Raw genomic sequence first — 27,883 nt, 5'->3', positions numbered from 1 at the left:
TTTGTAAGCGCATCTGCGTCATGAACACGAACAGGTGGTCTTCCGGATCCGTAGTAGCGTCGTAAGATTTCATGGTTGGAATTTTGAACTTCGCGGGCAGTTGGTATTCCTCGATGTCAAGCGCAAAGAGGGAAGCAATGTACCTGTCCGCCTCCGGGTCAAGCATCAGGTCCAGCTCGTCCTGTACCTGTTGTCGCTCCCTCCGGGGGGAGAGCCCCCGGACGGGCTCCGGATGTTCAGTTCGGGAGTTCTTGTGAGATGGCTCCACGACCTCGACCTGCTCTCGCGTGAGTTCCCGACGCGCCCGCTTGGCCCCGTGATTGGGGCTCCCAGTTCGGGATTCTGACAGGTCGGCTTCTTGGACCTTAGGCTCCTTGTCGAATTGACCTCCCGACTGCCCTTTGAGGTAGTCCACGATCGCTTCGAAGGTGGGCAGGTTTGCCGCCACCGTTTGCACCAGCTGTTCAGGCGGAATCCGTGAAGGCCCCGCCCCTGCTCCTTCGGGTTTCGGATCCCGATGAGAATTTAGGGGGGCGCTTCGCTCCTTCCCCTTAGATGCACCCGCGTTCCTCTGAGACCTTGTTTTCGGCATGATTCGCGAAGAAAAGTAACGTGTTCCCACAGACGGCGCCAATTGATGCGACTGCCGAAGTGAAGGTCCGACCTGACCGGGTGCCTAGGGAGCGAGCTGAATCGTCCGACCTGCACGCGGGCGAGCTGCGGGGCTGAGTCCCCTGTAGCAACTCCGACGATCAAGTCAGAGGAAGATTTGTAAGTGAAATAGTAGAGATTGTGCTATGAATAGCGTACCTGGTGCCTCTCTTTTGTGTAGTATTTATAGATGCTCAGGTAGTAGCTTCCTGGTAGGACAAGGAGTCCTTACTGGAGTGAGTGACTCCTAGGGCTCCATGACACAAGCCTAAGGATGCGGACCTCGCAGCCCATCAGGCCCATACGCCTGAGAGGCAGCGCCCGAATGGGCCGACCTGAAACCGTAGCCCAGCACCTCCAGTCCGAGCTCGTGGGTCGGGCTGGGCTGTCCGTGGCCCGGGGCCGATGTACGTCTGGGCCCCACTACAAAGGTCAAATATGTTAAAATTAAAACGTAAAGAGCGAAATGAGAATTAGTCCAAATCATGATGATTACCTAAAATCGAAATTTACCTTCTGTACAGTAACCACCTACTTTTGTCTTTTCTTTATTGCGTGAGTTAAAGCAGTGGTTGACTTGTGACGTCGCAACTCGACGCAAACTGCGAAACCGGAAGCCCAGCCCGCGGAGAATCCCCTCCTATTCATATTTATTTAAAAAATATTTTTTTTTGCGGACGGGTTAATTTCATTCGAACCCTCAAAAGTTGGGAAAAAAAATCGAAGTCCTTAGATTAGAAAACTTATCACCCAGAAATTTATTTTAATTTCTACTCCAACTTTGCTTGCTATTAAAAGAACAAATATTGAAAAGAAATTGCCAAATAAGGCTTTTAAATTCAAAGTATGTAATGTTATCACGTTGAAAGAGTATGTTTCCTCTTTTTTTTTTTTTAAAGAAAAAGTGACTAAAAGTAAAAAAAAAAAAAAGTGACTAAAAGTACGTGAAATTATTAAAAGAATAAATTTGGAACTCAATCTCTTAATTCTCTTTTCTTTACCTATGTAAGGGATAGAGTTTCTTCTAACTTGAAAAATAAAAAATGCGCAGAAATAAAATTTCTAGATTTTTTGTAGGGTCAAATTGAAATGCAACCTTCCACCTTGGCGCTTTTAGAAAAGAAGAAGATAACAAAGATTGAAAAACCAGGGATGCTGCAAAATTCAAGAAAAAGGTCTTTAAAAAAAAAAGAAATAAAGAAAGAAAAATTCAAGAAAGGGGCACAGACCCACGCCACGTTACAGAACTACTCTAACTAAGCCCTTGCCTATGGAATCGCACATCGTCTCCCCCGCAGCCCCAACCCCCACCACAGCCCAGTAGCCCACCCCCGCATATCCCCCCCTTCCCATAACAACAAAATCTTCCCCTAGGTTTATAATTTAAAGACTAATAACACCATTACCCCAGGCCACTTTCTTCGTACCCCCTCCAGCCTCGACACCCTCTGGTCTTTTAATCTTTTTATCGCTTTCTGCTGTACAATAGCTTCGATTTATTCCCTTCCAATTTCCAACAATTGGACCTGGTACATGTCCATTCATCACGTTCCTCTAATCTTAAAAAATCTGGTCACTCTCACCAATTTTACCATCCATATCTATCTATTTCCTTACCACTACTAGATACAATTTTTTTTTTTAATTTGTCAATCGCATAAATAAAAATCCCCCCATTACAAATCCTACTACTGCAGATATAATAAAGGGATCTTCTGTGTCAAGGTACATTACCATTACCGTTGCCACCTTTCTTTTTTCCTGCCAATCTTTTACTTGTATAGCTTCTTTAGGCCTGCATGTCACCCCTCTATAGAGGTCGAAGATATGCATACGCCACTCTTGTGTATGTAACAACAATTGTTGTACAGCAAATATTTTGTGGCCATGTCTTGTGAGTCGTGACCTACCCAAAATGGGTTAGGCTTTATAGAAATCCAAGATGTGGAAAACGACCCTTTTCTTTTGGTTCGATTTTCTTCTCTAATTTATCGACCACATTCGCTCCAAGAATTTCAGGGCATGGATTTTAAATTGGACCCACTATTTGTCTAGCCATGTTTTGCACATTGCTGATCCTTGTGAACAAAAAATTGAATCTTGATTCGACTCTCCTTCCAATGTTTCTCCAGGATGTTATGCTGACAATTGGGTCAATTGTAATCTAGGGTTTCAATTCTTGAGGTTTTGGATTTGGGGATTTTATGGTTGGTAACAAATTGTAGTAAGGGCTTCAATAGTACGCATTGTTGATTCAGTTGCTGCTGTTTGGGAAAAGCTGCAGTCTTTGTGTGTAATGGAGGGGCCTGCCCTAAGCTGAAATTAATTTACCATTTTCTCCTCTTATATGTGTTATATGTGAATGTATGTGTGGCTTCCCTGCGAATCTATGCTAAAGATTGCAGTTTTGTATGGAAGAGAAAGAAAGATCAAATTTTGAAGCTAAATATTTTACTAGCCTGTAATCATTTATTTACTGAGAATAAACATGTTATAAATCGTCTGTTAGTTTGATGTGGGATTAGCAGGGGTTTTATGACGTGTATGTTGGGACAAAAGCAAATTATCATTTACTGATCTTTGTGATGGAGTTTTTTCAGTATGATTCTGGAGTAAATTCAGCAAAATTACGCGTGGCACAATAGTTTTATTTGTTTATTTATTTATTTTCTTGGTACTGTTTCTTGGGGTGCAGCTGATGAGTATTTCTATTTCTAATTTGTTTTTACTGATAAGAGAGTACTTGATTGTAAGAAAATGTTCTAGATAATGATTGAAAATCTGAAACAAGACTTGCAGGGAAGTAAAGTTTGCTCATCAGTTTTTTGTTTAACTCCTCATTAAGTGTTAGCTTTTAGTCTGAGCTAGATATTGATCAAGCCTCTAGATTTTTGGTTCTGTGATTTTTTTTTTTTTAAGTAAAAATATTTAATTAGTGCCTGATATAAACTTTCTTTGGTATAATGTAATGCATGGTGACCTGGGATTGGGACATAGAACCAAATTTTTGCACAGTGCTATGGAAGCCTGAATGACCTGTGTGAACTTGTATGCTGATATGAGTTTATGCTTAAAGTAATTGATTGCATCCCTGCATAGGTGTTCTCTAGAACTATTAGGGCAGGGCTGAAGCAACTTAAAATATCTGCACCGAGCTTGAATATGTCAATCGAGTTGTCATTGCCATGAGGAGGGCTTGATCTAAGATGAAAAGCTGCAAAAAATAAATGAATAAGACTCAAATCGTATATAGCCTCAAATCTAGCAGACTCTTATGAATTTTGTTGATTGTTAGCACATAAGAAAAAAAGAATCAGTTAAGCCTCACTCATGGTGGACTTGATTAATGTTCCTTTAGTAGTAATTATTCTACTATCAGAATGATGGATGGCATCTAGTTGCTTGTTGCAAGGAATTTTTACTTGTTGACTTGTAAGTAGTGAGCTGAATTAATTTCTATGCATTTATTTGGCAGTATGCACGCCACAACTTGAAGATGATTTGATGAACTTATTGAAAGCCTTTAGGCTTGGTTTAATATTTTGTACATTTTTTCCGCATGGGCCAACCCCTCTTCAAAGAAATGGTTTGACATGTCATCATCAAAATTGGATGGTTAACTTACAAATCTAGTTGTAGAAGAAAAAAATTTGATCTTTCAGCACAGGTTTGAGGTTCTACAATCTTCTGATGGTACCACGTCTGATCACAGGAAGAATACTTTCATAATGTGAATTACGAAGTTTGGTAATTATGGCTATTGTATTTTTGAAACGACATTGATTCTTGGTGATGATTGGAATGAAACTTGCAAAGAAATTATGAGCTTATGGAAGATGAAATCTTAAATTTGATGGCATGAGCTTATGGAAAATATTTTTACTCAATGAGTCATTGCCAGAGGTGGGGTTTGCCATTTGGACATAGGTTAAGGTGCTGGCATGTGAATCTGGTTTTGGTTGAGGGTGATAAAGTTGTTTTAAGTGGTCATCTACTTACATGCAATTGATTCTAGTACGGGATCTCAAAATTGTAAGTCAGTTCTCTCTATGAACTGTTTATGATTTTAATTAGTTTCAGTATGCTGTCTGTTAAAAGGCTTGATAAGTTTTCATGGTCTTGGGCAATGATTTTCCTGTCTTATTAACATTAATTGATTAGGCATGAGATTTAATTGATAGTTTAAGAAAAAGAATGCTGATATTGTGGTATTGCATCTGGTTATGTTTTTTATACTACTGACAGCTACAATCTGACTGTTAGCACGTTTATAGTGGTGCCTTCTTTTGAAGTTGAACTAGTTTGTATTAACCTGAACTTAGTAGATCATTCTGCCAAGCTTACTTCACATCCCTGTATGAAGATAGAAGCCTTGAGTTTCAAAAGTGCATAAAGAAAGAAGACAAATATAAGAAATTAGTTGTTTGGGCTTCTTGACTACGTTATTATTTTGGGAAAGTGAGCTTCAAGGGAAGCTTACACAGATTTCCTTTTTTAGTTTATTTGATTCGAAATCATTGGGGAAAAAAAACTAGAACAGATTGATATCGACGGTTATTTGAAAACTGTGTCCAGCTACCGTTGTCTGGAGCAAAACACAGGAAATCTTTTCCTTCATACCAAATACTTGGGTTGCCATTCTTTAATTTATTTTTGTTCTTTTTTCCCAACTCCCAACCACCCCTCCCCCTGGTTTCTTGCTATCCCGAGCCTGCTGACTTCTTCGTGATGGTTGAAGAATAAAATCAAATATTTGTTGTCTTTTCTTATTCATGTCATGTAGCAACAAGTTGTTTTTGGCATGATTAGTTTGATTTAAGGATACATTCAACTTTGTGTACATCAATTCTTCATGCATGTTGGTGTGATGATGCCCAGCGTCGATGTGTTACCTTCTTTCCCATGTCGTCAAAGTTGTAATTGGTGTGCAGTTATTTTGTCCAATGTATGGAAACACTTTTTAAGTTTTTATTTAAAGTAATGCAATAGTTTTCCTGTGGAAGAATTGGCATTGATGACTTTACATGATCATTTATTACATGAATTGAGCACTTCTATTAATTGCTTAGCACGTACTAACTAAACCTATTTGACTTGTGAGGCTGAACTTCCATTTTTGATCCTGCTGATGCCAGCTATTGTGTTTGCTTAGTATGTGAAGTTAGTGGAAATACATGATGCTATAGGTGCCACATGGGCTCAAATATTATCGTCTAGAGTCATGGAAGTCCTTCCTTGTTCTGGTGTAAGCTACACTGCAGACTCTGATTGTCCTGACCAGGGTTCTGGAACCTCCTTTATGTTTGCTGGAGAATCAAACCGTGTAGAACGTCCTGAAGAAGTTCAGGCGACAGAGTTTAAAGTAGATGACCTAGAGATTAATTTGGAAGGGCCTCTGGAGGAGAGGGAGGATGGAAGTAAATGGAGTCTTGAGGGACTGCCTGCTTCAGAAGTTAATAATAATGGAGATGCATATTATGCATATGAGATGGATGGCCAGAAGTTCTCTTTTGATTCTCATGATTCCGAAGATGAGAAGTCTATTGCTCAGGACCACATGATGGAAACTTGTCTAGATACATATGAAAGGGGACAACCGAGTGGAGATCAAGAGCCAGGACTCTCGCCTTCGGAATCAAAATGGCACGAAAGAGATGAGTCTTTAGCTGTATGGGTGAAGGTAATTGCTTATTTTATTTAAGGAGATTTAAGTCTTGGAGCCATACAGTTTCTGTTGATATTTCTCTCAAAACATATACAATTAGTTTGGGCATTTGGATCCATCAAAACAGGAAATAAAAGTTAATGGAATGAGTTTAGTTCTTATATGCAGGGATGTGGATATAGAATTTTTTTTGGATTATCCTAGGGGATTTGTAGCTGTTGGTAATGGTGTCAAATAAAAGAAAATTATCCTAAAATCATAACTAGTGTCAATTTAGGGCATAGGTTGAAGTACACAATATTTTAAACTTCTCATTGATTTGGACCTGGTAGAAGTCAACTGTTAAGACCTTACTATTTGAATTTTTAAATGGAACTTGTTTTGGTGCTTTAGTTTACTTTTTAACCATTAATTCTTAGATCTTTTGATCTAAGCTGTTTTGTTGGTGATCATCTAAGGTTCTGTTAATATCTTTTTTGTTTGAATGAGAATCTTTCATTAAGTTGCTACATTTGCAACTTTGAAGGGAAAAAGGTGTGTTACCTCATGGTCATTTCAAGTTGCTTCCATGCTACTCTAGGACTTGCATCTGACAAAAGAGGACACGGTAAAATTGAATGGAGAAGCAATTTCTGTGCTTATTTCTTATCTACAATTTTTTTGGCTGTGCCTTATATTTAAGTTATTAGTCGTCATTAAGAACATCGCTATGCTCATGTCTGTATGAAATGTTATGGAGTTCTGTGAAGTTATATCTCGAGGGTATGGTTTAGCCCTTTGCTAATCGGGGCTAAAATTCCAGAAATTAAAAATGCCAAAATAGGAATAAGACTTGATATTATTAGAAATGTCCAAAAAATATCATATTCGTAAAGAAGAAACATAGACACACTCCTATGAATGTGGAAAATATACCGGATTGCTCGATTAGAATTGGAATTGTCAAGTCATCCATACCATAACTTTTTATTTTACTCAATTCAATTAAAACAAGAATTCATTTTTATTGAATTGACGAGTTTGCTTTGTTTACTGCGAAACATATTTCATTTCAAGGTAGAATCCTATTTCCATTATACTTATTTCGATTTTTTTACTTAGTATAGATTATTTTGTGTTTTTTCCACCTGTAGTGGAGAGGGAAGTGGCAGGCAGGAATTAGATGTGCAAGAGCGGATTGGCCCTTATCAACTTTGAAAGCCAAGCCAACTCATGATAGGAAAAAGTATCTTGTAATATTCTTTCCCCGGACAAGAAACTATTCTTGGGCAGATGAGCTACTTGTTCGTCCAATGAATGAATTTCCAGAGCCCATTGCATATAAGACACACAAGGTTGGAATGAAAATGGTAAAAGATCTGACTCTTGCACGTCGTTTTGTTATGCAAAAGCTTGCTGTCAGCATGTTGAGTATACTTGATCAGCTGCACAGTGAGGTTAGTTTGTCCATATGCACTTACAAGTTAGTTTTTTTCCCTCGTATTACTGTTGATCTTCCTCAGTTTCTGCTTGTAATTTGATCCTTTCAAGTTATATCAGGCTCTCATTGAGACTGCTCGCAATGTGGCGGCCTGGAAGGAATTTGCTCTGGAGGCTTCCCGCTGTAAGAATTATAGCGACCTCGGCAAGATGCTTTTGAAACTTCAAAATGTAAGAAACTTACCCCTCGTGGTTAGTTTGAAAGATGTGAAACTTGTTTTTATGTCTGTGTGTCTCTCTCTCTCTCTCACACACACACACATGTCCAATCACTTGTAGATGTTTTCACACACACAAAGGGAAGGTCTTGTGCTTTCAAGCACTGCAGATCTTGCAGATCAAGTTTTATTGTCGAAAATGTTCTTGTGTGATACATATTCTTGTAATTGTACCCTGACAATTCCATACATTCATCTGATGCTTGTCGGATATGCACTTTGTTAGTTTCCATGCATCTGTCTCGGAATTCCACGCATGTTGTTACATAAACTGGGAATTTTTGCCTTTGGTATGGATATGCTGCTCTGCTTTCCAGCAGTTGAACTATTAACTTGATTGTTGGACAGTGATCCAGCAGACCTGATTGAACTGATTATTGTGGATTAGTTACTGTCATGGGGATTCATACTATACATGTCAACAACATTTCCAGGGTTACATGCTTTGTTCTGATGCTTCCTGATTTTGTGAACCTAGACTCTCATTTTTGTTTAAGGTTCTCAAGAAGATGTAAATTGATTTTCCTTTTGGTTTGTTATGGCCCAAGAGGAAAAAGATTGACATGGTGGTGTTGTAAAAGTCACTTTGGCTGATCTACCCTTCCACTCTTGTGCTATGCTGTAGAGCCAGAATATGTGAGATGCTTAATGTGGAGGATGAACATTGAGCTCTGTTATTGTGCGGACTTTGTTTTTGTTGTTTTAGACTGATGCAAAGGCTACGCTTTTACTGTCTCAGATGATACTGCAGTGCTGCATCAACGCAGATTGGTTGCAACACTCTCTGCCATCTTGGATACAACGATGTCAGAATGCAAATAGCGCCGAATGTGTTGAAATATTGAAGGAGGTAGGATCCTACCTTGTGGTGCTAGTCTGTGCAGCAATGTCTTATTTTTCGAGAAGGCACATAGTTGTTTCCAAAAACACTTGTCATTTTCATTTTAAAGAAAAAAGAATTAGCTTCTTAATAATAAATGCTCTGATATCCTGTTATTCTGGTCAATTTCTTGCATTTTGAGTTTTAGTCTTGGCCTATAGTGCTTCAAAAATTTGTTTAGACAAAACTTGTGATGATGTTAGCATAAATCCCTCTCAAATGCCTTGCGTCTCCTCCAAAGATGAAATGGTGCAAAACCGTGAGTTATACTTAGCTGAATGGGAATTCTGTTCACTGTCTACCTGAATGCTCTAAACTCATGATACCTGGCTTTATTTGCATATATGTCATGGCCTTCTTCATTGTCTTTTTTTTTCCCCTCTAAATATTTATTTTCCAATTTGAAACTCAACAGGGATGTATCTATTTGTTTACTTGCAACAGTAATACTGATTGAAGTTTGAAACTTGCTTCGTAACAACATTCCATGGTTACCATCTTTCTGCTTCAGGAATTGGTTGAATCGATTGTTTGGGATGAAGTGCACTCGCTTTCAAATGCAACAGCACAGCTTGACTTGAGCACTGAGTGGAGGACCTGGAAACATGAGGTGATGAAATGGTTTTCAATGTCAAATCCAATTTCAAGTGGTGGTGATCTTGAGCAACCCAGCAATGATAGTCCATTGACAGTGGGGATTCAAATGAGCAGAAAGAGGCCTAAACTCGAAGTTCGTCGTGCTGAAATGCATGGTTCACAAGCACAGGTTATTCAGAGTTCACATCAGGACGTTGCAGTTGAAATTGACTCTGCTTTTTTCAATGGTGATCTCAATAACACTGCATCATTGGATTCTGAGCCATCTAAAGATTCAGTATCTGTGGAGGCAACTGCTCAACCTATCTCCCCAGGTACTGTTGCTGATAGATGGGCTGAGATTGTTGTTGAAACTGGAAATTCTGATGTCATGCAGTTGAAAAATGTGGAACTGACTCCTGAAAGTGGTGCTATTTGTGTAAGTTCTTCAGATGCCGTTGGTAAGAGTCGCCAATGCATAGCTTTCATTGAACATAAAGGAAGGCGATGCGTACGATGGGCGAATGAAGGTGATGTTTATTGTTGTGTGCATTTAACCTCCCGTTTTTCCGGCAGCTTATCAAAAATTGAATCAGCTACACCTGTAGATTCACCTATGTGTGAAGGTACTACAGTCCTTGGCACTAAATGTAAACATCGCTCTTTGCTTGGTTCTTCTTTTTGCAAGAAACATAGACCAAAAGATGACCAAGGTCTCACCTCAAGTTTGCCTGAGAATAGGCTCAAAAGAAAGCATGAAGAGAGTTCAATGAGATCAGAAACCACAGATTGCAAAGAAATTGTAATATCTGGAGGAAATGAAGCTCCTTTGCATGTAAAGCCTATCCAAGTCATCGGTGGAGAAGCCTTCGACAGAAGCTGTTCACTTGCTTTGCCTGAGCAACCACGGGAAGATTATAGCATCCAGGAGATGGCTCACTGCATAGGTTTATGGTCTCAGGATGGCTTCGAACCTTGCCAAGAAAGTCCAAAACGACATTCTTTGTACTGTGAAAAACATATTCCTAGCTGGTTAAAACGTGCTAGGAATGGCAAGAGTCGGATAATTTCAAAGGAAGTTTTCATGGAACTCCTGAAAGACTGCCGTTTAATGGAGCAAAAGTTGAATTTACACCAGGCTTGTGAACTCTTTTATAGGTTGTTTAAAAGTATACTGTCTCTGAGGAACCCTGTTCCTAAGGAAGTCCAATTTCAGTGGGTCTTATCTGAAGCTTCTAAAGATGTTAGAGTTGGGCAGTTCTTACTGATGTTAGTCTGCAGTGAAAAGGCAAGGTTGGAAAGCCTGTGGGGCTTCAGCGTGAAGGAAAATTTGCAGGCTTCCACCTCTCTTGATGAACCTGTCACAGTCCCAATGGTAGTAGAAAATGATCAAAACAATGAGAACAGTATAAAGTGCAAACTTTGTTCTGAAAATTTTCTTGATGATCAAACACTTGGTACGCACTGGATGGACCATCATAAGAAAGAAGCTCAGTGGCTGTTTAGAGGTTATGTTTGTGCAATCTGTCTGGATTCTTTTACCAATAAGAAAGTCTTGGAAACACATGTACAGGAGAGGCACCGGGTGCAATTTGTTGAACAATGTATGCTTTTCCAGTGTATTCCATGCAGTAGCCATTTTGGGAATCCCGAGGATTTGTGGTCACATGTACTATCAGTTCATCCTAATAATTTCAAGCAATCAAGTGTTGTTGAGCAGCCTAATCTTTCTGTGGTTGATGATACTCTGCAGAATCCTAGTCAAGAGAAGTCAGCTGCAGTAGATGATCGGAACCCGGAGAGTCAGTCTAGCATCCGGAAATACATTTGCAGGTTCTGTGGCTTGAAGTTTGACTTGCTACCTGATCTGGGCCGCCATCATCAAGCGGCTCATATGGGGCCAACTCCTGCTGATCCTCGCCTCCCAAAGAGAGGCCTTCGTCTCTATGCTCAAAAACTGAAATCAGGAAGACTCACTCGACCTGGGTTTAGAAAAGGTATAGGATCAGCGTCATATAGGATTAGGAACAGAAGTGCTCAAAACATGAAGAAACACATTCAGGCAACGAGTTTGGTCAGTGCAGCAAAGTTTAATGTCCAATCCGTTCAGCCTGATGCAGCTAGTCTTGGTAGACTGGCAGATTCTCAATGCTCAGCTGTTGCAAAGGTATTGTTTTCAGAGATTAAAAGAACAAAACCACGACCAAGTAACTTAGAAATCTTATCAATTGCTCGCTTGGCTTGCTGCAAGGTAAGCCTGCAAGCCTCATTAGCGGCAAAATATGGAACCTTGCCGGAGCGAATATACCTAAAAGCAGCAAAACTCTGCAGTGAGCAAAATATTTTAGTCAACTGGCACCAAGAAGGGTTTATTTGTCCCAGAGGATGTAGGCTGATTGAAAGTGCACATCAATTGTCTTCTTCAGTGCCTCTTTTGGATGATGTAGTTGTATCTAGATCATTGGTTCCTTTGAATCCTGTGTCCAGTGAGTGGACGATGGATGAGTGTCACTATGTTATTGACTCCAGACATTTTAACCAAGATTCTGCTGAGAGAATTATCTTATGTGATGATATAAGTTTTGGGAAGGAGTCTGTCCCAATAGCTTGTGTGGTGGATGAAAACCTTTTGGGTTCTCTTCATATCATGCCGGATGGCTCTGATGGCCAAATTACAGCACACTCTCTGCCATGGGAGAGCTTTACTTATGTTACAAAACCATTGCTTGATCAATCCATTGGTCTTGAAGTGGAGGTAATTTTAGAAATTTAATTTTCAATTTCTTTCTGATTTTGATGCTTTATGTATGTTGGCAAACATACTTATTCTCTTATCTCATTTTCAAATTTCTTGTGAGTGTGAACGTTTGAGATATTTAAGAAAAGTGTGGAAAAATGAAGTAGGTCTTTAAAATGGAAAGAGGACGATATTCAAGTATGTTTTAAGATGCCTGCTTGACTGTTGGTCTCCAAAGTATGTATTAAGTTCCAGTGTTACTTCTTTTCGGTGGAGGATTTTACTTCCTTGCACTGTGAGTTTTCCTGAGGGCCTTTATTCTGATTACAAAGTAGATAACTGGATCATTTTATCATGGATCCTTTTATACTAATTTCAGAAGTATATTTCTGGATGCATATAGATCTGGTGCTGATGATATGGTGTTTAATATTGATACTTCGCATCACTAAACATTTAGTTTCTGCTTAGAAGGAATTTCTAAGAAATTATGTGATGCTTCTGCTTTTGTTAGTGTAGTTGGTGTTTTTCTTGCAGCAAGTCTCACATCAGGACAAACATAAGTTTGTGTACTTACTGTCTCTTTTCATCTATATACTCTGTTGGCAGAGTTCACAGTTGGGGTGTGCTTGTGCTCATTCAGTTTGCTCTCCTGTAACCTGTGATCATGTCTACCTTTTTGATAATGACTATGAAGATGCAAAAGACATATATGGCAAACCAATGCATGGCCGCTTCCCATATGATGAGAGAGGTCGGATCATTTTGGAGGTACTTGATTTTTGGTTTCATGCCCCATAAGTACCTGCATTTATATAATTGGGTCTTGTATGCCTTCCCTGCTGTTTCTAGTTGGAAATTGCTGAGTTGAATTTAGCTATTATCCTTATGCTTTTAGCATTTTCCTCTTCTCCCCTGCTTTTGAGTGCAATAGAGTAGGATGAGTTGTTAAAATTTGTGTTAATTCAGTTTGGCAATGCTAATTTTTCATGATTTGTGGACTTTTGTTAACTTGACGTGTTTCATCAGGTAGAAGTAAATGGATTAAGACTAGATTGTCTGATCAGATAGACATATCAAGTTATACTCCTATCTTGATAATTCAGAAGTTATCAGGTTTAACTATGATATGTATCGGCACACATGCGCAAATATCAATTTTACAATTGGGAACCCAGGTTAAGTGAGCATGTTTCTCTCGAGTCTGATTCAAGTATTGCTATAGGTGTGCGTGGAGAAGCCAGTTTGCTAATTTCCATAGAAGGATATAAACTTCACAAGAGGTTCAGACATGGAGACTTGGGCATGTTGTATGAGTGTTTGCATGACTGGTTTTGGACTTATATGAGAAACCTATGTGTGTTTCTGAATTCGTTCTTTTTCAGCTTAAAAGTGAGGCATAAGAGGTTGCATGCAAAAAAGTTTGCAATTGTAACTTTTGAACATCAACAGTTTGGGAAAATGCTTACTTTTTAGTTCTAGAGTAGTTTCTGGTAGGGATAACCTAAATGTAAATGATCCATTTTTAGGTCAAATCACTGACAGTTGACCCTTGTTATAGGACTGAGGTGCTCTGGGATCAAATGAAGAGTCTGTGTGATTGCTAAGCGCTAGTAATTGCTGATCTTCCTTTTTTGATTAATTTGTCAGGAGGGTTACCTTGTTTATGAGTGCAATCAAAGGTGCTGCTGCAGCAAAACCTGTCAGAACCGGGTTTTGCAGAATGGCATTCGAGTGAAATTGGAAATATTCAAAACAGAAAAGAAGGTATAACGCATCATTGATTCTGATTGTTTGGAGTATCAGCTAAGTTGCTGTTTGGGTTTACAGGGTTGGGCAGTTAGGGCAAGGGAAGCAATCCTGCGAGGCACCTTTGTATGCGAGTATATTGGGGAGGTCATAAATGAGCAAGAAGCAAGTGAGAGGCGTAATAGGTTTGATTTCTGTATTGAATCTTTAACAGATAGCTTTATCTTCACTATCTTCCTTTTTTTTTCATTTGTTTATTTGCCTTTTGTAATTTTCTTATTATTTTGTTGTATTTGGAGAACCAGGTACGGAAATGATAGTTGCAGATTTTTATACGAAATTGATGCTCAAATAAACGACATAAGCAGATTGACTGAAGGGCAGGTCTCCTTTGTGATTGATACAACAAATTATGGAAATGTTTCACGGTATATTAATCACAGGTGAGGGAAGACATTTGATTTCTTAGCTGTGGAAAATTATGTTGTAGCTAAGGGGTTGGACCTGCAAGAGATTTGGATGATCTGATTCTATTTTTCCTTTTTCTTGACCACTTTTATATCTATTCCCATTGTGGAAATTACTACTTCCTGATCTCAAGGAATATTATATTGAATGTAGAGTTTTATAAGTCTGAAGGAGATTTGGCACTTCATGCCATTAGGATTTTTCCCCCGTTTTTGGCAAGGAATTGAAACATGGGCTTCGGTTTCCAGGGATTTAGTTTCCAAGCTTTTTGCTGGCCCCCTTTGATCCTTAGCAGTAATAGAGTAGAAGAGAGATGAATTGTAACCTCGAGCTCTCTAGGTTAAGCGCTTTTAAGGACCTGTGATCCATGTTAGCTGCAGGGTACCAAGTTATTCATCTTTAAATCTGGAAAAAGCAGGACTTAAGAAGTAGTACTTTGGAGCAATTTATTATTTAAGGCTAAGTTGTTGTTTCGCTGCTTTACCATCTTGTGGCTCACTTATCATCTCTTGTTGCTCTTAGCTGCTCACCAAATCTTGTAAATCACCAAGTGATTGTAGAAAGCATGGATTGTCAGCTTGCACACATTGGTCTCTACGCCAGTCGAGATGTAAGTACCATTTGATTTCTTCATAAGGTGGTTATCTTTGTTTTTCGGATGGCTGGGACAAGCAAAGTTATGTTTTGCATCATAGGCTGTGATTATGTTCCATTCACTTGTGACTTATTATGGAGATGTTACTTCTTTGAATGAGGGGAAAAAATATTAATGGAGGACTATAGTTTCCTGTGAAAATGGGGACGTTTTAATGACATGATTATTTTACTGTTGGTCCCGACCACTCCCTTTTCATGGACTGACCTCTTTTTTGCGCTAAATTTTGTCATTTTTGGGATTTTCACGAATGTTTTGTTTTGCTGATACAACGGCTTTTCTTAACAAGTTCTGCAACGATCCTTAATAATGCTATGCCTCTCGTTAGACTCCTGTAACCCTTTTTCCTAAACTTTATGAGCAGATTGCCATGGGTGAAGAATTGACATATGATTACCGCTATAAATTATTACCGGGAGAAGGGTCCCCTTGCCTGTGCGGAGCTGCGAATTGCAGGGGTCGTTTATACTAAATGCTTCACCAGCTAATTGTTCTTACGCTGCCCCTGGTGGGAAGCCTCTGACTTTTCAAATTGAGAAGTCAAGAGAGGAAAGCTAAAGGCAAATTTTCTGATTTGTATCTGCTGCTTCTGTAACTGTTGAAATGGGCATGAAGCATTGGGCTCGTCGTTTAAGTCCCACCTGTAGAATTTTTGTTTTTTTTTTTCCTGGTATAGCAAATTTTATCTACCCTGATAATTTAAAGCAGACAATTTCGAGCACTTATTCTGGCCCTTTTCCTCTTGCTCAGCCTGCACAGAAAGTTGGAAAGCTTTTTTGTCATAAAACATCAGACTGGCAATTTTCGAATCAACTGTATTTGATGACTGCTGCTACCATTCTACTCGTGTCCATTATCTATTTCAGGCTATATGCGAAAGTCGAGAAAGTCTACATTTGAAGGAACGTTGCTTGTAGCGAGTGAAGAATACAGCGAGTGATTCTTCAGTTCATACCATCACTTGGTGGTGTTGTAAAGCATAAAAAAGTTATCATGTTATTTACAGAGTGTAAAAATACCCTACAAAATGTTGGATTGGTTAATTACGGGAGGATCTAAGCTGATGGTTCCATCGATTAGAACTTCATCTCCTTCTGATGGCACAGAAGGGACAGACCATAACCAATCCCAACCAGTATGAGCATTCCTGTTAAGAATGATAATCAACAACCTCGTTAAAACATGGAACAGCAGAACCGAGGGCGCGCTTGTAAAATGAAATGAAACTCTTTAGTTGGCGATTACCGTGTTCAGTAAGTTTTGCAACTTTTGTTTCTTGGCCTTTTGGTAGATGTCTCGAAGACGGTAGTTGCAAGTTCAGAAACATGGAGGCGACGACTAGCCCGCTGCCAAGCTTTTCCCGGACAACTCTTTCCCGCATGTCCAAAGACCAGAGTCCAGCACCCGTTCCATTTCCCAGATCTTCGATGGACGGTTTGATGAATAAGAAAATCCCAAGCGAAAGTGAGAATTTAGCCACTATTCTCAATCTCATCTTGGGGAATTTGGACAGTCCGTTGACCAAATTCACGATGCAACCACATGCGTACAGGGGAAACCAGAAGTACCAATCTAAAACAAGCCACAAACAGGAAACCCTATTCAACGGAACCACACAAAACTGGAGAGGAGGGGAAAAAATCTGGCAATGAAAGAAAGTGTTATTACTTTCACTGACCAGGATCATTGAGTTGAGAGGAAGCAGAGACGGCGAATAGGGATGCCATGAGAAGAGAACAGAGTCTGAATAATAATGATTTATTGCTGATCTTTGCCTCCATTTGCTGCTGCCAATAGCTTCTTCAACCTTCGGGCAGTTCTTGCCCCCTTCTAACGTTCTGGAAATGCCTGCGTCAATATATATATATATATATAGATATATATGGATAAAGATGAGAGTCTCATAGCGCATGAGCAGAAGGGAGCTACAGCTAGGGGTGGGTACGGGTCGGGTATCCGTCTGATTTGACTGAACCAACCATAATATATCGGATCAGTCATTTTGCGATCCTAATTCGCTCCTAATGTCTTCGGGTATCTGCTATTCGGATACTCGAAAAAAAGGGGCAGATCATAGGGTATCCACCCTTAAAAAAAAGAAATTCATTTTCCAATAAAAAATTTGCTTTCCACTTAATATCAACATGTTTTTCAATAAAAAAAAATCTGTTTTCGAATTAATATTGGTAGAGATATTGTAATCAAAATTCATACATCACCATTCTCATACATTTCATCCAATAATCAAACCGATCTCATAAATTTAGTACATATTAGAATTATAATATTTAATAGACAAAACGAAATTTCATGATAATTTTGAGTACATCACCATTCTCACGCATTTCATCCTTCTACAACATAACAAACACAAGGATAATAAGTAGTTGGTAACTTTCCCAGCTTCCTTAAGGATGTTATGGTACAAGACTGCATCTAAAATGAGTCGACTGTAGAATCAAGTCCGGAAAAGAATTGAACAGAGCTAATAATTTTTGGAGAAAGTATAACCAAAATAATCTTAAAAAATTTTCTCCAACTTTCTTACATCTTTGGAATAGATCTTATGGCATTAAAGGTGATGAAAAAGAAAAATAAATTTATTGCACTAAAATAAAAGGAGACAATTTTAAGAGACATAATTGCAATAAAATAAATAAATAAATGAAAGACAAAAATGTATTAATTATCTAACTAATAGAAAATTGGAGCTCTAAACACAAATCTTTGATTGAATTGATGAAAAATTTGCAGAAAAGATCAATGGAGGTAGAATAAAAATGAAAAAGGATAAAAGAGATGAACAATTTTTATGATAGAATTTCACAAATTTTTCTTTGTTTTGTTCATTTGGTTCAGGCTTTACCAAGAATATTTGTTTTTTTTAGACAAGATAAGGAGAGGCGGATCATATGGGATTAGAATATGAGGTTGTGAGCCACTTCACTTACACTTAGGATTAAAAATTATAAAATTATAAAATGAGCCTTAATTTTTTTAATATTTATATAATATACCCTGCAGGTCGGATACCTGCGAATTTTTATTTTCATGATTTGTATCTGTATCCGTTTTTTTGCCGGTACCAGACTCGCATCTGTCCCACTTAGAAAAATCGGATCGAATATCCTATTTTACAGATCGAATCGAATCAAGTTCATCGAATTTTCGAATCGACGGGTCATTTTTTTGCGGGTGCCCGACTCGCATCTGTCCCGCTAAGAAAAATTGGATCCAATATCCTATTTTTCGGATCGAATTTCCGGATCCACGATTTTTTTTGCCCACCCCTAACTACAGCAGCAGTGGTTGAGCATTGACTTTGCAAGCACAGTTCATAAAAGGGTTCAGCCAGCGCGTCTGAAAATCATTAAATTAGTCTACAACTCCTGCTGTATATGCAAGCCGTCTGACTCTGAGCTAATGTGCACATTCCTATCCTTCCTTCCTTCGTGTTTCACAGTTGTCAAAGAATTGAGATGTGATATGTTTTGAATTGCTGTTCATGGATCCATTTTTTGCTAAGACCTCGTAATCCCCCACCACCAGGGCAGAACACCAAAAAAAAAAAAATATTACAGTGCCTAATGCCCAAATGCTAATGGGGAAATCCGAAGGTGACTCCCGGAACAAAAATTGGAAGGAAGACATGTGACTGTTGCCTCCCGTCCATCACATGAAGAAGAAGTACAAACTTGGCTTTTTACTTCTTCGCACAACCATATCTACACAAGAGTTTATACTACTGTTTTTTTATATATATTTTTTCTCTTGGAACTGAGGCTAAAGTGATGCATGATGACTAAAGAATCACAGTGTATTACGAATATTTGGTTTTGTAATGCGAGAAAAAAAAATGGAACTAAAAGTTTTGAAGAATTCTTCACTGTTACAAAGTTTTGATATATATATATATATAGCCATTTTTCAGGGCAGGGGCATGATTGGGTTTTTCTTGCGGGAACTAAGATAGATAAAACACGTGCAGGTGAGGGACAGCACAAGTAGAAAGAGATGGATGGCATCATTAGCAAAGCCACGATCAGGTTTTGGGAATTCTTTCTTTTTAGTTTTTACTTTTTATAGCAGCAGGTGGCTTAGTTGTCGAATGATTTTTAGTTGCCGAATGATGATGATGATGAAAGCGTGCCACTTTTGCCCCTTTCTACCTTTCATTCATCATTTCAGAAGCTCTGCATCATATCATTGGACTTCCACCGCTAGGCCCCCGGCCCATCTGAAACGTTGGCTGGTAACAATCGATGATGGAATTGTCTCAAACATCGGTCCGAATTTCGCCATTGTCACTGCCATATAGATTGGTGCCACTGTTATACAAAGAATGATGCCCCCCTACGGCCCGAATTTCCCCATTATCACTACGATTAATGGTCCCGCCACCCACTGTTCAATGTTAATAATGACTCTGCGGCCCAACTGGGCCCAGATTCTCTAGCCATCCCTCTTCCTCTCTCTCTCTCTCTTTCTTTTTTTTGTCCCCCCCTTTTTTTTTTCTATGGGGTGGGGTTGGTCTGTGTGTGTGTGTGTGCGTGGGGGGGGGGGGGGGGGGGGTTGGTGGTGGTGCGCAATTAATTTCATTTTTTTTCCTTTGAACGGCAATTAATTTCACCTGGATCCTGAAAGCTTTTCTTTAATTTCCCGATGGCGTGCTCTTGATGGTAGACCGAGGCATTTTAGCAAATTTTGATATACATTCTAATAATATGTCGTTTCTCAGTGTGAAATTTGTCGTTTTACTGAAAAATTCATAAATAGGTGTTTTGAAATCTAAGGACTGTGACTGCCTATTTTGCCAACTCAAGTATAATGAGGTCATAAAGATTGGAACTGACTGGAGGAGAGTGGAGTTCAACTTTACTTATGCCAGAGGGAACAAAATACTACTACATTTCAACCTGGGATTTGATTAACAGGACAAAAACATCATCAATTTTGTAGTGTAGTATACATAATACATAATACACAATACATGCACATCACTATCATTTTCAAATTCTATCAACTTTTATCCACAGACCATCATATTCTTGAAGTGTCATTTTCTTGTTAATGCCCATAAACACTTGTTTTTTCTTTTTTCGCAATTTGGCGCTATATCATCTAGAGGGATATTCTTGCGAATTCAAGTTTACAAGAACTTATCCTTGAAAACGATGGTCTTCTTTTTTTTTTAGGCAAAAAGAGATTCGATCGCTCGTACACGACCACCTATAAAAGCGAAAGCAAAGTCTTCGCAATTCGCATAGAAAAACTCAAAAAGAAAGAATTACAACCTCATTGGCATGGCATGCCTGTCTTTTTTGATTGCTCTCGGACTCAGTTATCCAGACAAGTGTGCTTGTCTGTGAGTGTGTGAGAGAGGGAGAATGAAAAACTTCTAGTTGTGTTGTGTTGTGTTGTGTAATAGAAAAAGGTTTTAAAGAAGGGGAAAATTTCTCAGACCACTTCCAAAAACAATCATAGAAATCAGAAAAAGCAACCTCAGACACGCACAGTCACAGGGTAGCAAGTGAAGTTACGAAAACAGCCTAATGAGTTTCTGTCAAGTGTTTTTAACTTTTGGGGCTGTGTCATGTGCTGCATTTTAGTAACAAGACTTTTCTAAATCACTAATACAGCTCTCAAATGGGCACTCATCATTCAACTCTGTTAAATCTCAGTTAAGTGGTTCCCTTGATGCTTGACATCTAAGCTCCGTTCAATCATTTTCGCGGCCTATTGGGATTCTTATATTAAAGAGATCGAAGAGATGGGATCTCACTGGAGTCCCAGCCAGCCCAGTTGTGTTGGTGAGTCTTTTGTTGTTTTCTGGGGTTCAAAGATTTTTCTCGAGCTGAATTTGTAAAGACTCCATCTTTATCCTTCCTGAAAGCTTGTACCCCTGTGTACCACATATATTCTGTTTCTTTTTTAGAGTCTGAGGCTTCACATCTTGTTAATTGTAGGGGAAATAACTCTGGGACTTTCGCAAACTCGAACTTTGTCTTTCAGAGGGCCATTAGGCTTTCGAGCATTAGCCTTTTGGATTTCTCATTTGTTTTTGTACTATACTGCAATTTTTGTTTTTTTGGGTTGTGTTCTCCTTTAAATGTCACAATATGAATAATTCAGAATTGTGTTTGTTGTAGACTTGTAGTGCATAACTGTTTTGATTATCGGATTCTTGTATGCATCTCTTCTGGCAAATAGTACTAGGGTTCAAAAACTAGAGCTTGATTCTTGAAATTTGTAATATTCTTCAATTGGTGAAGAAAGATAGTAGGTAGAGATAATATCAAAGTCAAGGTCTACATCCCTATTCTCGTTGTAAATACCATAGCTTTATGTAGTTGTTCTTGAAGCCGTGCTGAGTATGGCTGAAATTAGAGTACCGAAGGTAGAGCAGGGTGGTCAGACCAAAATAAAAAATGTGCCAATTGCAGTGACACCAGAGGGTTTCTGGTGCTGCCCCTCTCCTGTTGTGTTTCAAAAGACCCCAAAGACACAAAGTCCTCTAAACAAACCGAAATCATCGCCTGCAACACCCTCACCGAATACTGCATTTCAGAAGAAAAGTTCTGTAAGTGAGAAAAAGCAAGCAGCCCTAGCACCAAAATCCAATCTTGTTTCAAGTGATCAAAAAGCTCCTAATTCTGATGCATCGCTACCTAGTCTGCCATCCATTACTGAGAGGACACTTAGGGTGAAGACGGAAAATGTGCAGAGGAAGGTGTCAATTGAGTTTGGGGAACCTGGAACGAGCGATCTGAAGGTGATTTTACTCGGGAAACAGGGCTTTGCTGTGAAGTTGAGTGTCCACAAGAAAATTTTGGTTGAGCATAGCAGATTTTTTGCAAACAAAATTTCAGAGCAGCAGCTTGTTTTTCCGTGTCTTGAAATTGACGACTGTGATGATGTTGAAATCTATGTTGAAACTGTTGGACTTATGTACTGCAAAGAATTGAAGCAGCGGCTGATCAAGCAAAGTGTTCCTCGTGTCCTGCGCATCCTCAAGGTATCTCATAAAATCATGCACGAATGTTTTGTTTGTTGCTTCGCATTGCATGCTTTTGGAAGTTGTCTGTCTGATCATTTCAGTTTGCAATTGCAGTAATCAGTTTGAACTATTTTATTTATATATGATTTTTGTTACAACTGTTCATGGCCGCTGGAACTGGATTAGATTCTATTCTTTATATTATTATTATTGTTTCTCATATTAAAATGATTGGAAGAGATAAAAGTCAGTGGTTATTGAGCTAAGAAGAGCCTGTCTACTTGATTTATGCATGATCATGAAATCATAGCTAAGGAGTATTAATCTTGTGACAGCCAGATTTTAGGCCTTCGCTGCTACTTCAGAGCAGTCTGGACAGAATAGGCCCTCTCTCTGACTTTGGAATAGTCTGTGATTATTCAAATATTCTTTTTTCTCCCCCTGTGTTTTGGCATTCCCATGGAAATTCCATGTTTTCAGATTGAGCAACCCAACCTACACCTACCCTGTGACGAAGAAAACTAGTTTTGACAGAACTGCAACAGATTGCATTGATGAATAAACTTTTGATTTTTGATTTTTTTTTTAATTTTAATTTTTTTTAAAGATAGAGATGGACAACTGTTGTGATTGCAAATTTGTGGCCAATTTAGCTGTAGTGGTATCCGGATTGATGCAGCAATCACATAAAATTGGGATTCAATGGCCTGTTTCATCTAAACTAGCATTCGGTGGTAAATCTTTGTCTGATGATTTGTGTTGTGTCTTTTGCCTTTTGCCTTTTGCTTTTCTTCATTAATATCATGTTGGCCAAAAGCCGATTTGAAGTTTTTGTTTGCAATTTCTACTACTATGCATTATGCTCTCATTGACTCTGAAATCCTAAATATCTATTAGTACTGTATCTAAGAACGAGAAGCAGCTCACCAGTACTCTTAGGTTGAGTTTCTTCTTATGATAATTGGCTATTTTGTGTAGCACTCTGTTATTGTTAAACAATCTTGTTTTGTATCTCGATAAGTATTTAAAAGATGTGAAATTTGTTTTGTACTTTGAATGTACGCATATTTATAGCTTGAAACTATAATGCAGATTGCAGAACAACTGGGCTTCACTTCATGCATACAGTCCTGCTTGGAATACTTGGAAGCAGTCCCCTGGGTAGGAGAGGAAGAAGAAGACAAAGTAGTTAATTCAGTGTTACGCCTGCAGGGGGAGGGAATTGGAGTGACCCCAGTATTGAAGCGTGTCTCTTCTGATGTTTCAAAGCCACCTAAGGATACACTGTCCCAAATTCTGGAGTTGATGCTGAAGAGCAATGAGGAGAGAGGCCGACGTGAAATGAAATCCATTGTGCTGAAGCTCCTTCGGGAAAGTAACAGTCTTCCTAGCTGCTCAAGTTCGGTTGATGCATGCAACGCAATAATTTATGGATCATGCAGAAGCTGCATGGATGTGCTGTTGTCGGCATTCAGACAAGCTACTGAATCTGAGTTGACCAGCAAGCTACATGATTGCAAAGAACCATTCCTAAAGCAGATATCTCTAGAAGCTGATAATCTTTCATGGTTGCTTGACATTTTAGCTGACAGGCAGGCAGCTGATGAGTTTGCAGTAATGTGGGCTAGTCAGCAAGAACTGGCTTCCCTTCATGGAAAACTTCCTATCATGTCTCGATACCATGTTAGCTGTATTACAGCAAGGCTTTTTGTTGGAATAGGAAGGGGGGAGCTTCTGCCCTCAAAGGACATCCGTCTCTTGTTATTAGAAACCTGGTTGCAACCATTGATTAATGACTATAATTGGTTACAACATGGGTGCAGGTCATTTGATCGGAAAGTTGTGGAGGAAGGAATCGGCAGGACCATTCTCACATTGCCTCTGGAGGAGCAGCAGAGCATTTTGCTAGGTTGGTTGGGCACTTTTCTAAAGGCTGGTGATAGTTGCCCAAATCTTCAGAAAGCTTTTGAGGTCTGGTGGCGCAGGACTTTTGTTAGACCATATACAGATTCAGTTAACCCCCCTCAGTCAGATACCACCGTGGGGTTGAAGATAGTAGAGAAATAAATTAAAAAAAAAGAAGAGAGAGATTACTGAGTTTACTGATGCAGAGTTTACTGAGGTATACTGGGGTTTCAGTCTCTTTTTGAGTTTTAAGAGCATGGAAAGCAATATATGGCCGGAAGTCCATATGCAGAAGCCATCCTCATTTCAGGATAAAACAGTTCCTTCTCTGAAGCTTAAACAATTCCATGAATCTCAAAATTCGAGCTGATGCATTACGGGCTCAGAGAGATTCATCAGGTTAAGGAGTTCAGATTGCTTGGTGTTTGTAAAAGTTTGTAAAATACAGTGTTGACTGTAATGCATGTCTGAGTCTGAGTTACATTTGATACGCTTGGTTCTGAAGTGAAGTGATGTCAACTGTAATGCATTTCTCACAGAAATGAGAGAAGCTGATTTAACTACAATCCAATCACTGTAATCTGTCTGTTTGCCTGCGTTTTAGCTTTTAACCAAGTCACGGAATTTGTCTCTATTATGAACTTCTACATATAAAATGCCTGGTATATTATATTGCAGGTTACTGTATATTATATTGCAGGTTACTTGATAATGTTCAATATTACTGGGGAAACCAAAGGACATTTTTGCTATAAATTGGAGTAATCATCATGGAGTGGAAAGTAACAGGCCCGGTGCTCTCGGCTTTCTTGCTTCGGAAAAAAAAAAACTTTAGGGTCGTCGACGGCGGATTATTGAACGGCTGGAAACCAAATGTTTCCCTAACTAACATTGTTGTCATGCTCATCGACCTTGCAATAATCTCTCGTTTAATTGAAATATCTTCTGAGGATGTTGATATTGGGCCTTGACGAATTGAGTATCCATAACCAACCAGACGTAGCAGCTAGCTAAGAAACAGCTGGGTTCACTCGCTCACAACTCTCAACATCCTCTGCATTAATTTATAATCAACCTCCTAAATCTTTGTAGATGATTTTTATCCCTTTTTTGTTTTTGTTTTTTTTTTTGAAGTCGTGGAAGGTGGTGGTTATAAAACAATAAATAATGTCTCCCAGTGGTCCTTGTTCTGGAAAGCAGCAGCCATCTTTCCAATTACAATTCGTTTTCTTGGACTCGAACAAACTTGATCCTTTGAGGGCCCTCTTATTTATTGAAGTTGGATCAAAGCAAATACGGGCTTTAGCTAACTACATCTGTATACGGTAGTATTAGAAAGAATGATGGCCATCATCATCAAGTTGAAAATTTTTACTGTAACACTCAACTCTATAATATGATTTATTATGTTCAGAATTTGCAACATTTCGCAAAAGTAGGGGGGGCAAAAAGAACAAAAAAAAAAAAAAAGGTTTGAAGGAGTAACTTTTGCAAAAGTTAGTATCAATGAGCATCTCCTTTTTATTATTCCTGATCAATAATTAGTAGTAGTATAAAACTTTTTTAGGATTAATATTTCCTACATTGACAGTAGTGTATCATCATGGATGAATGACAACTATGCAAAATTTGAATTTAAAATTCAATTTTTACACATGTATCATCATGGATCCAACGGTAATAGCGTATACACTGTCAATCAGTATATATACACTTGTCATCCTCTGGTCCCGTCTTCGGTTGGGTCCCATTAGTGGCAGCCATGGGGAGTCTCTTAGGAAGTGAGGAGGTTGGTGGACAAGCTTTAAGGGTACGGGCCCGGTCACTTAGTTGTCTACTTGTTCCGAAAAAGGCCAGAATAGTGCGAGAGGGGACCAACAAAACTCGCAAAAACTAGCATTTGTCATGCCCACTAAACATTCTTATCTAATCTACAGAATGTGGCCTCCGGCCAAGCAAGCAGGACAAATTTTGCATTCTACAGAATTTGGCCGTCCCTAGTAGTATTAATTTATCACTACTGCTGCTCTTGTATTTAGTTTAATAATCTGCTCATCAATTTGGCTACCCCACCAAAATTCGCCAATTACTATTCACATTAATTAATTCAAGATTGGCTACCCCATCAAGTGTGCGCGCGCGCATGCATGTTTTTGTGTGTGTATTTAGTTGCTACTTTCTACGCTTAGTTTTGACCTTGGTCTTGTTTTGAGCAAAATTGTGGAATTTGTTCCGAGTCTTTCAATATCACAAAGAAAGAAATACAATTTCTCCTCTTTTTTTTCGAATCAAAATAAATTTTTGTGACCACAAAAGTATTACTTTGGGAATGAAAGAAGAGACTTGCCTTTCACTATCTGACGATACTTGATCATATACACTTTTTTTTTTTTTTTTTTTATCAATAATATGATTCAAGAATTGAAATCCCAGAAATTAGAAGTCTCCACTTACTTAAATCTCATCTTTTTCTTGCTAAAAAACATTAAAAAAAAAAAAAAAGAGGAAGGCCTGATGGCAGCTTCGCAACAACTTGTTAAATCAACAACTATAGCAGATCATGCAGATATATCTTGGCCACGGCATGTCTCAAGCAAGCAGCAAAAGTTATAGAATAGGTGAAAGGTAATTGTTGCTTTGCATATAGTTGTTCTGAATCTTAAGGAAATGTTGGGGAATCGCTTACATTGGTAACACATATAACTAACTCACCAGCATCATCACCCAAAACTAATAAGATGGAAAGCCGATCGCCCAAAAATATATCTCTCGTGGTTGTTGTCCTTCATTTTCACCACCAAACAACCTCAATATATAGCTTCTAAAATCAATTTTAGTCCATCGCTGTTTATCATCTTTTTTGGCGAAATCATTGATGCTTCAACCAGTCCGTCCATTCGACTTCTGGTTTTTACAATCACAGTACTAAGGAGAGAATGAGTTTATTGCTTAATGGGGAAGATTGATGCGAACAAAGGACTCATCAGTATCATAATGAAGAAAAAACAGTACCATCCCACCACCACCACCATCATAAATTCTTGCCATGTCATATGATATGAACCCCTGATTCCAAAAGTACCTTAAAAATAAAATATTAGACAATGCAGGTCGTCTGATGTACCAAGTTCAGTGATATAAGGGAAATAATTAGCCACGTACCTTACCCTTAATTACGTAACAAACTATAACGTGCGTAGTTACAGATCTTTGTCACCATGAATTAATGAGATTCCTTGTCAAGTTCAAATTTTAGTTTCTGGAGAATACGAAGATTCCTTGCTCTGCGCCTCCGTAGATGTTCTTCGGAGGAGCCTGCGTTGATGCAGAAAGAAAATGATTGATGCAGCGATATCAATTCACTTTCCTTCTTTCTTTGTATTTCTCAATTTTACTGATCTTTTTGTTGTCGTTTTTACTCATAGCCTTTGCAGTAGATACTTTTTTTTCTCCATTGCCCAGCGGAACTTCACAAGCATATACATCCACGCAAGGATGGGAAAAGTTTTTTTTTTTTTTTTTTTGAAAATATTATAAAACGTTTATTCAGTTTCGTAAACCACTTTAAACACATTGATTTTGCAAGGCCTGCATGCACATGATATTGAAAATGATGTACAGTGTATTCTTTGGAACATACTTTTTTTAAAAAAAAAAAATTTCAAAATTTGGTCCATCTTAAGCATTAACTTTTTTGGGATTTTAATTAGCAACCGTTTCGCCCTTTGTTCTACAAGGACGGCTAGGAAAAATAAAAACTGCTACAAGTCCAAAAAGAATTATTAATTGACCTCATTTCCCACTTAACATAATGAATTAAAAGAAACTGTTTTAGCCCCTAAAACAAGAACCAAATTAATTTAAAAAAAAAAAAAAAAAACTTTGAGGACTGGCATTCTGTAA

The 27,883-nt window shown here is 38.6% G+C and overlaps 3 protein-coding genes across 8 annotated transcripts; 2 read left to right on the top strand and 1 right to left on the bottom strand.

Annotated features, from left to right (window-relative positions):
• Positions 1–1,894: 1,894 nt before the first annotated feature.
• LOC113701910 (histone-lysine N-methyltransferase SUVR5) lies at positions 1,895–15,916 on the top strand. 5 transcript variants are annotated; one of them, XM_072059523.1, is made up of 12 exons: positions 1,895–2,376; positions 5,787–6,331; positions 7,450–7,752; positions 7,856–7,966; positions 8,753–8,863; positions 9,405–12,224; positions 12,816–12,977; positions 13,857–13,973; positions 14,037–14,140; positions 14,261–14,398; positions 14,946–15,033; positions 15,443–15,916. In XM_072059523.1, exons 2-12 carry the CDS (start codon positions 5,873–5,875, stop codon positions 15,548–15,550), a joined length of 4,521 nt encoding a protein of 1,506 aa, XP_071915624.1. In that variant the 5' UTR covers positions 1,895–2,376; positions 5,787–5,872; the 3' UTR covers positions 15,551–15,916. The 5 variants fall into 5 exon arrangements, with proteins under 5 accessions (XP_071915624.1, XP_027078605.1, XP_027078609.1 ...); XM_027222804.2 differs by having other exon boundaries at positions 1,901–2,376; positions 5,804–6,331; XM_027222803.2 differs by lacking the exon at positions 1,895–2,376 and adding an exon at positions 4,503–4,683 and having other exon boundaries at positions 5,804–6,331.
• A 34-nt stretch (positions 15,917–15,950) lies between these two features.
• LOC113701911 (uncharacterized) lies at positions 15,951–16,936 on the bottom strand. Its single transcript, XM_027222809.2, has 3 exons — positions 16,757–16,936; positions 16,324–16,650; positions 15,951–16,225 (listed from the first exon to the last, which is right to left on the bottom strand). The coding sequence occupies exons 1-3, from the start codon at positions 16,857–16,859 to the stop codon at positions 16,155–16,157; spliced, it is 501 nt and encodes a 166-aa protein (XP_027078610.1). The 5' UTR covers positions 16,860–16,936; the 3' UTR covers positions 15,951–16,154.
• Positions 16,937–20,576: 3,640 nt separating this feature from the next.
• Positions 20,577–24,546, top strand: LOC140011102 (BTB/POZ domain-containing protein At3g50780-like). 2 transcript variants are annotated; one of them, XM_072059294.1, is made up of 3 exons: positions 20,661–20,888; positions 21,045–22,093; positions 23,168–24,546. In XM_072059294.1, the coding sequence occupies exons 2-3, from the start codon at positions 21,452–21,454 to the stop codon at positions 24,140–24,142; spliced, it is 1,617 nt and encodes a 538-aa protein (XP_071915395.1). In that variant the 5' UTR covers positions 20,661–20,888; positions 21,045–21,451; the 3' UTR covers positions 24,143–24,546. The 2 variants fall into 2 exon arrangements, with proteins under 2 accessions (XP_071915394.1, XP_071915395.1); XM_072059293.1 differs by having other exon boundaries at positions 20,577–22,093.
• The last annotated feature ends 3,337 nt before the right edge of the window (positions 24,547–27,883 follow it).

Source organism: Coffea arabica, chromosome 7e, assembly GCF_036785885.1.
Source record: "Coffea arabica cultivar ET-39 chromosome 7e, Coffea Arabica ET-39 HiFi, whole genome shotgun sequence".
NCBI lineage: Eukaryota > Viridiplantae > Streptophyta > Magnoliopsida > Gentianales > Rubiaceae > Coffea > Coffea arabica.
This window is presented reverse-complemented; position numbering and strand designations above follow the sequence as displayed.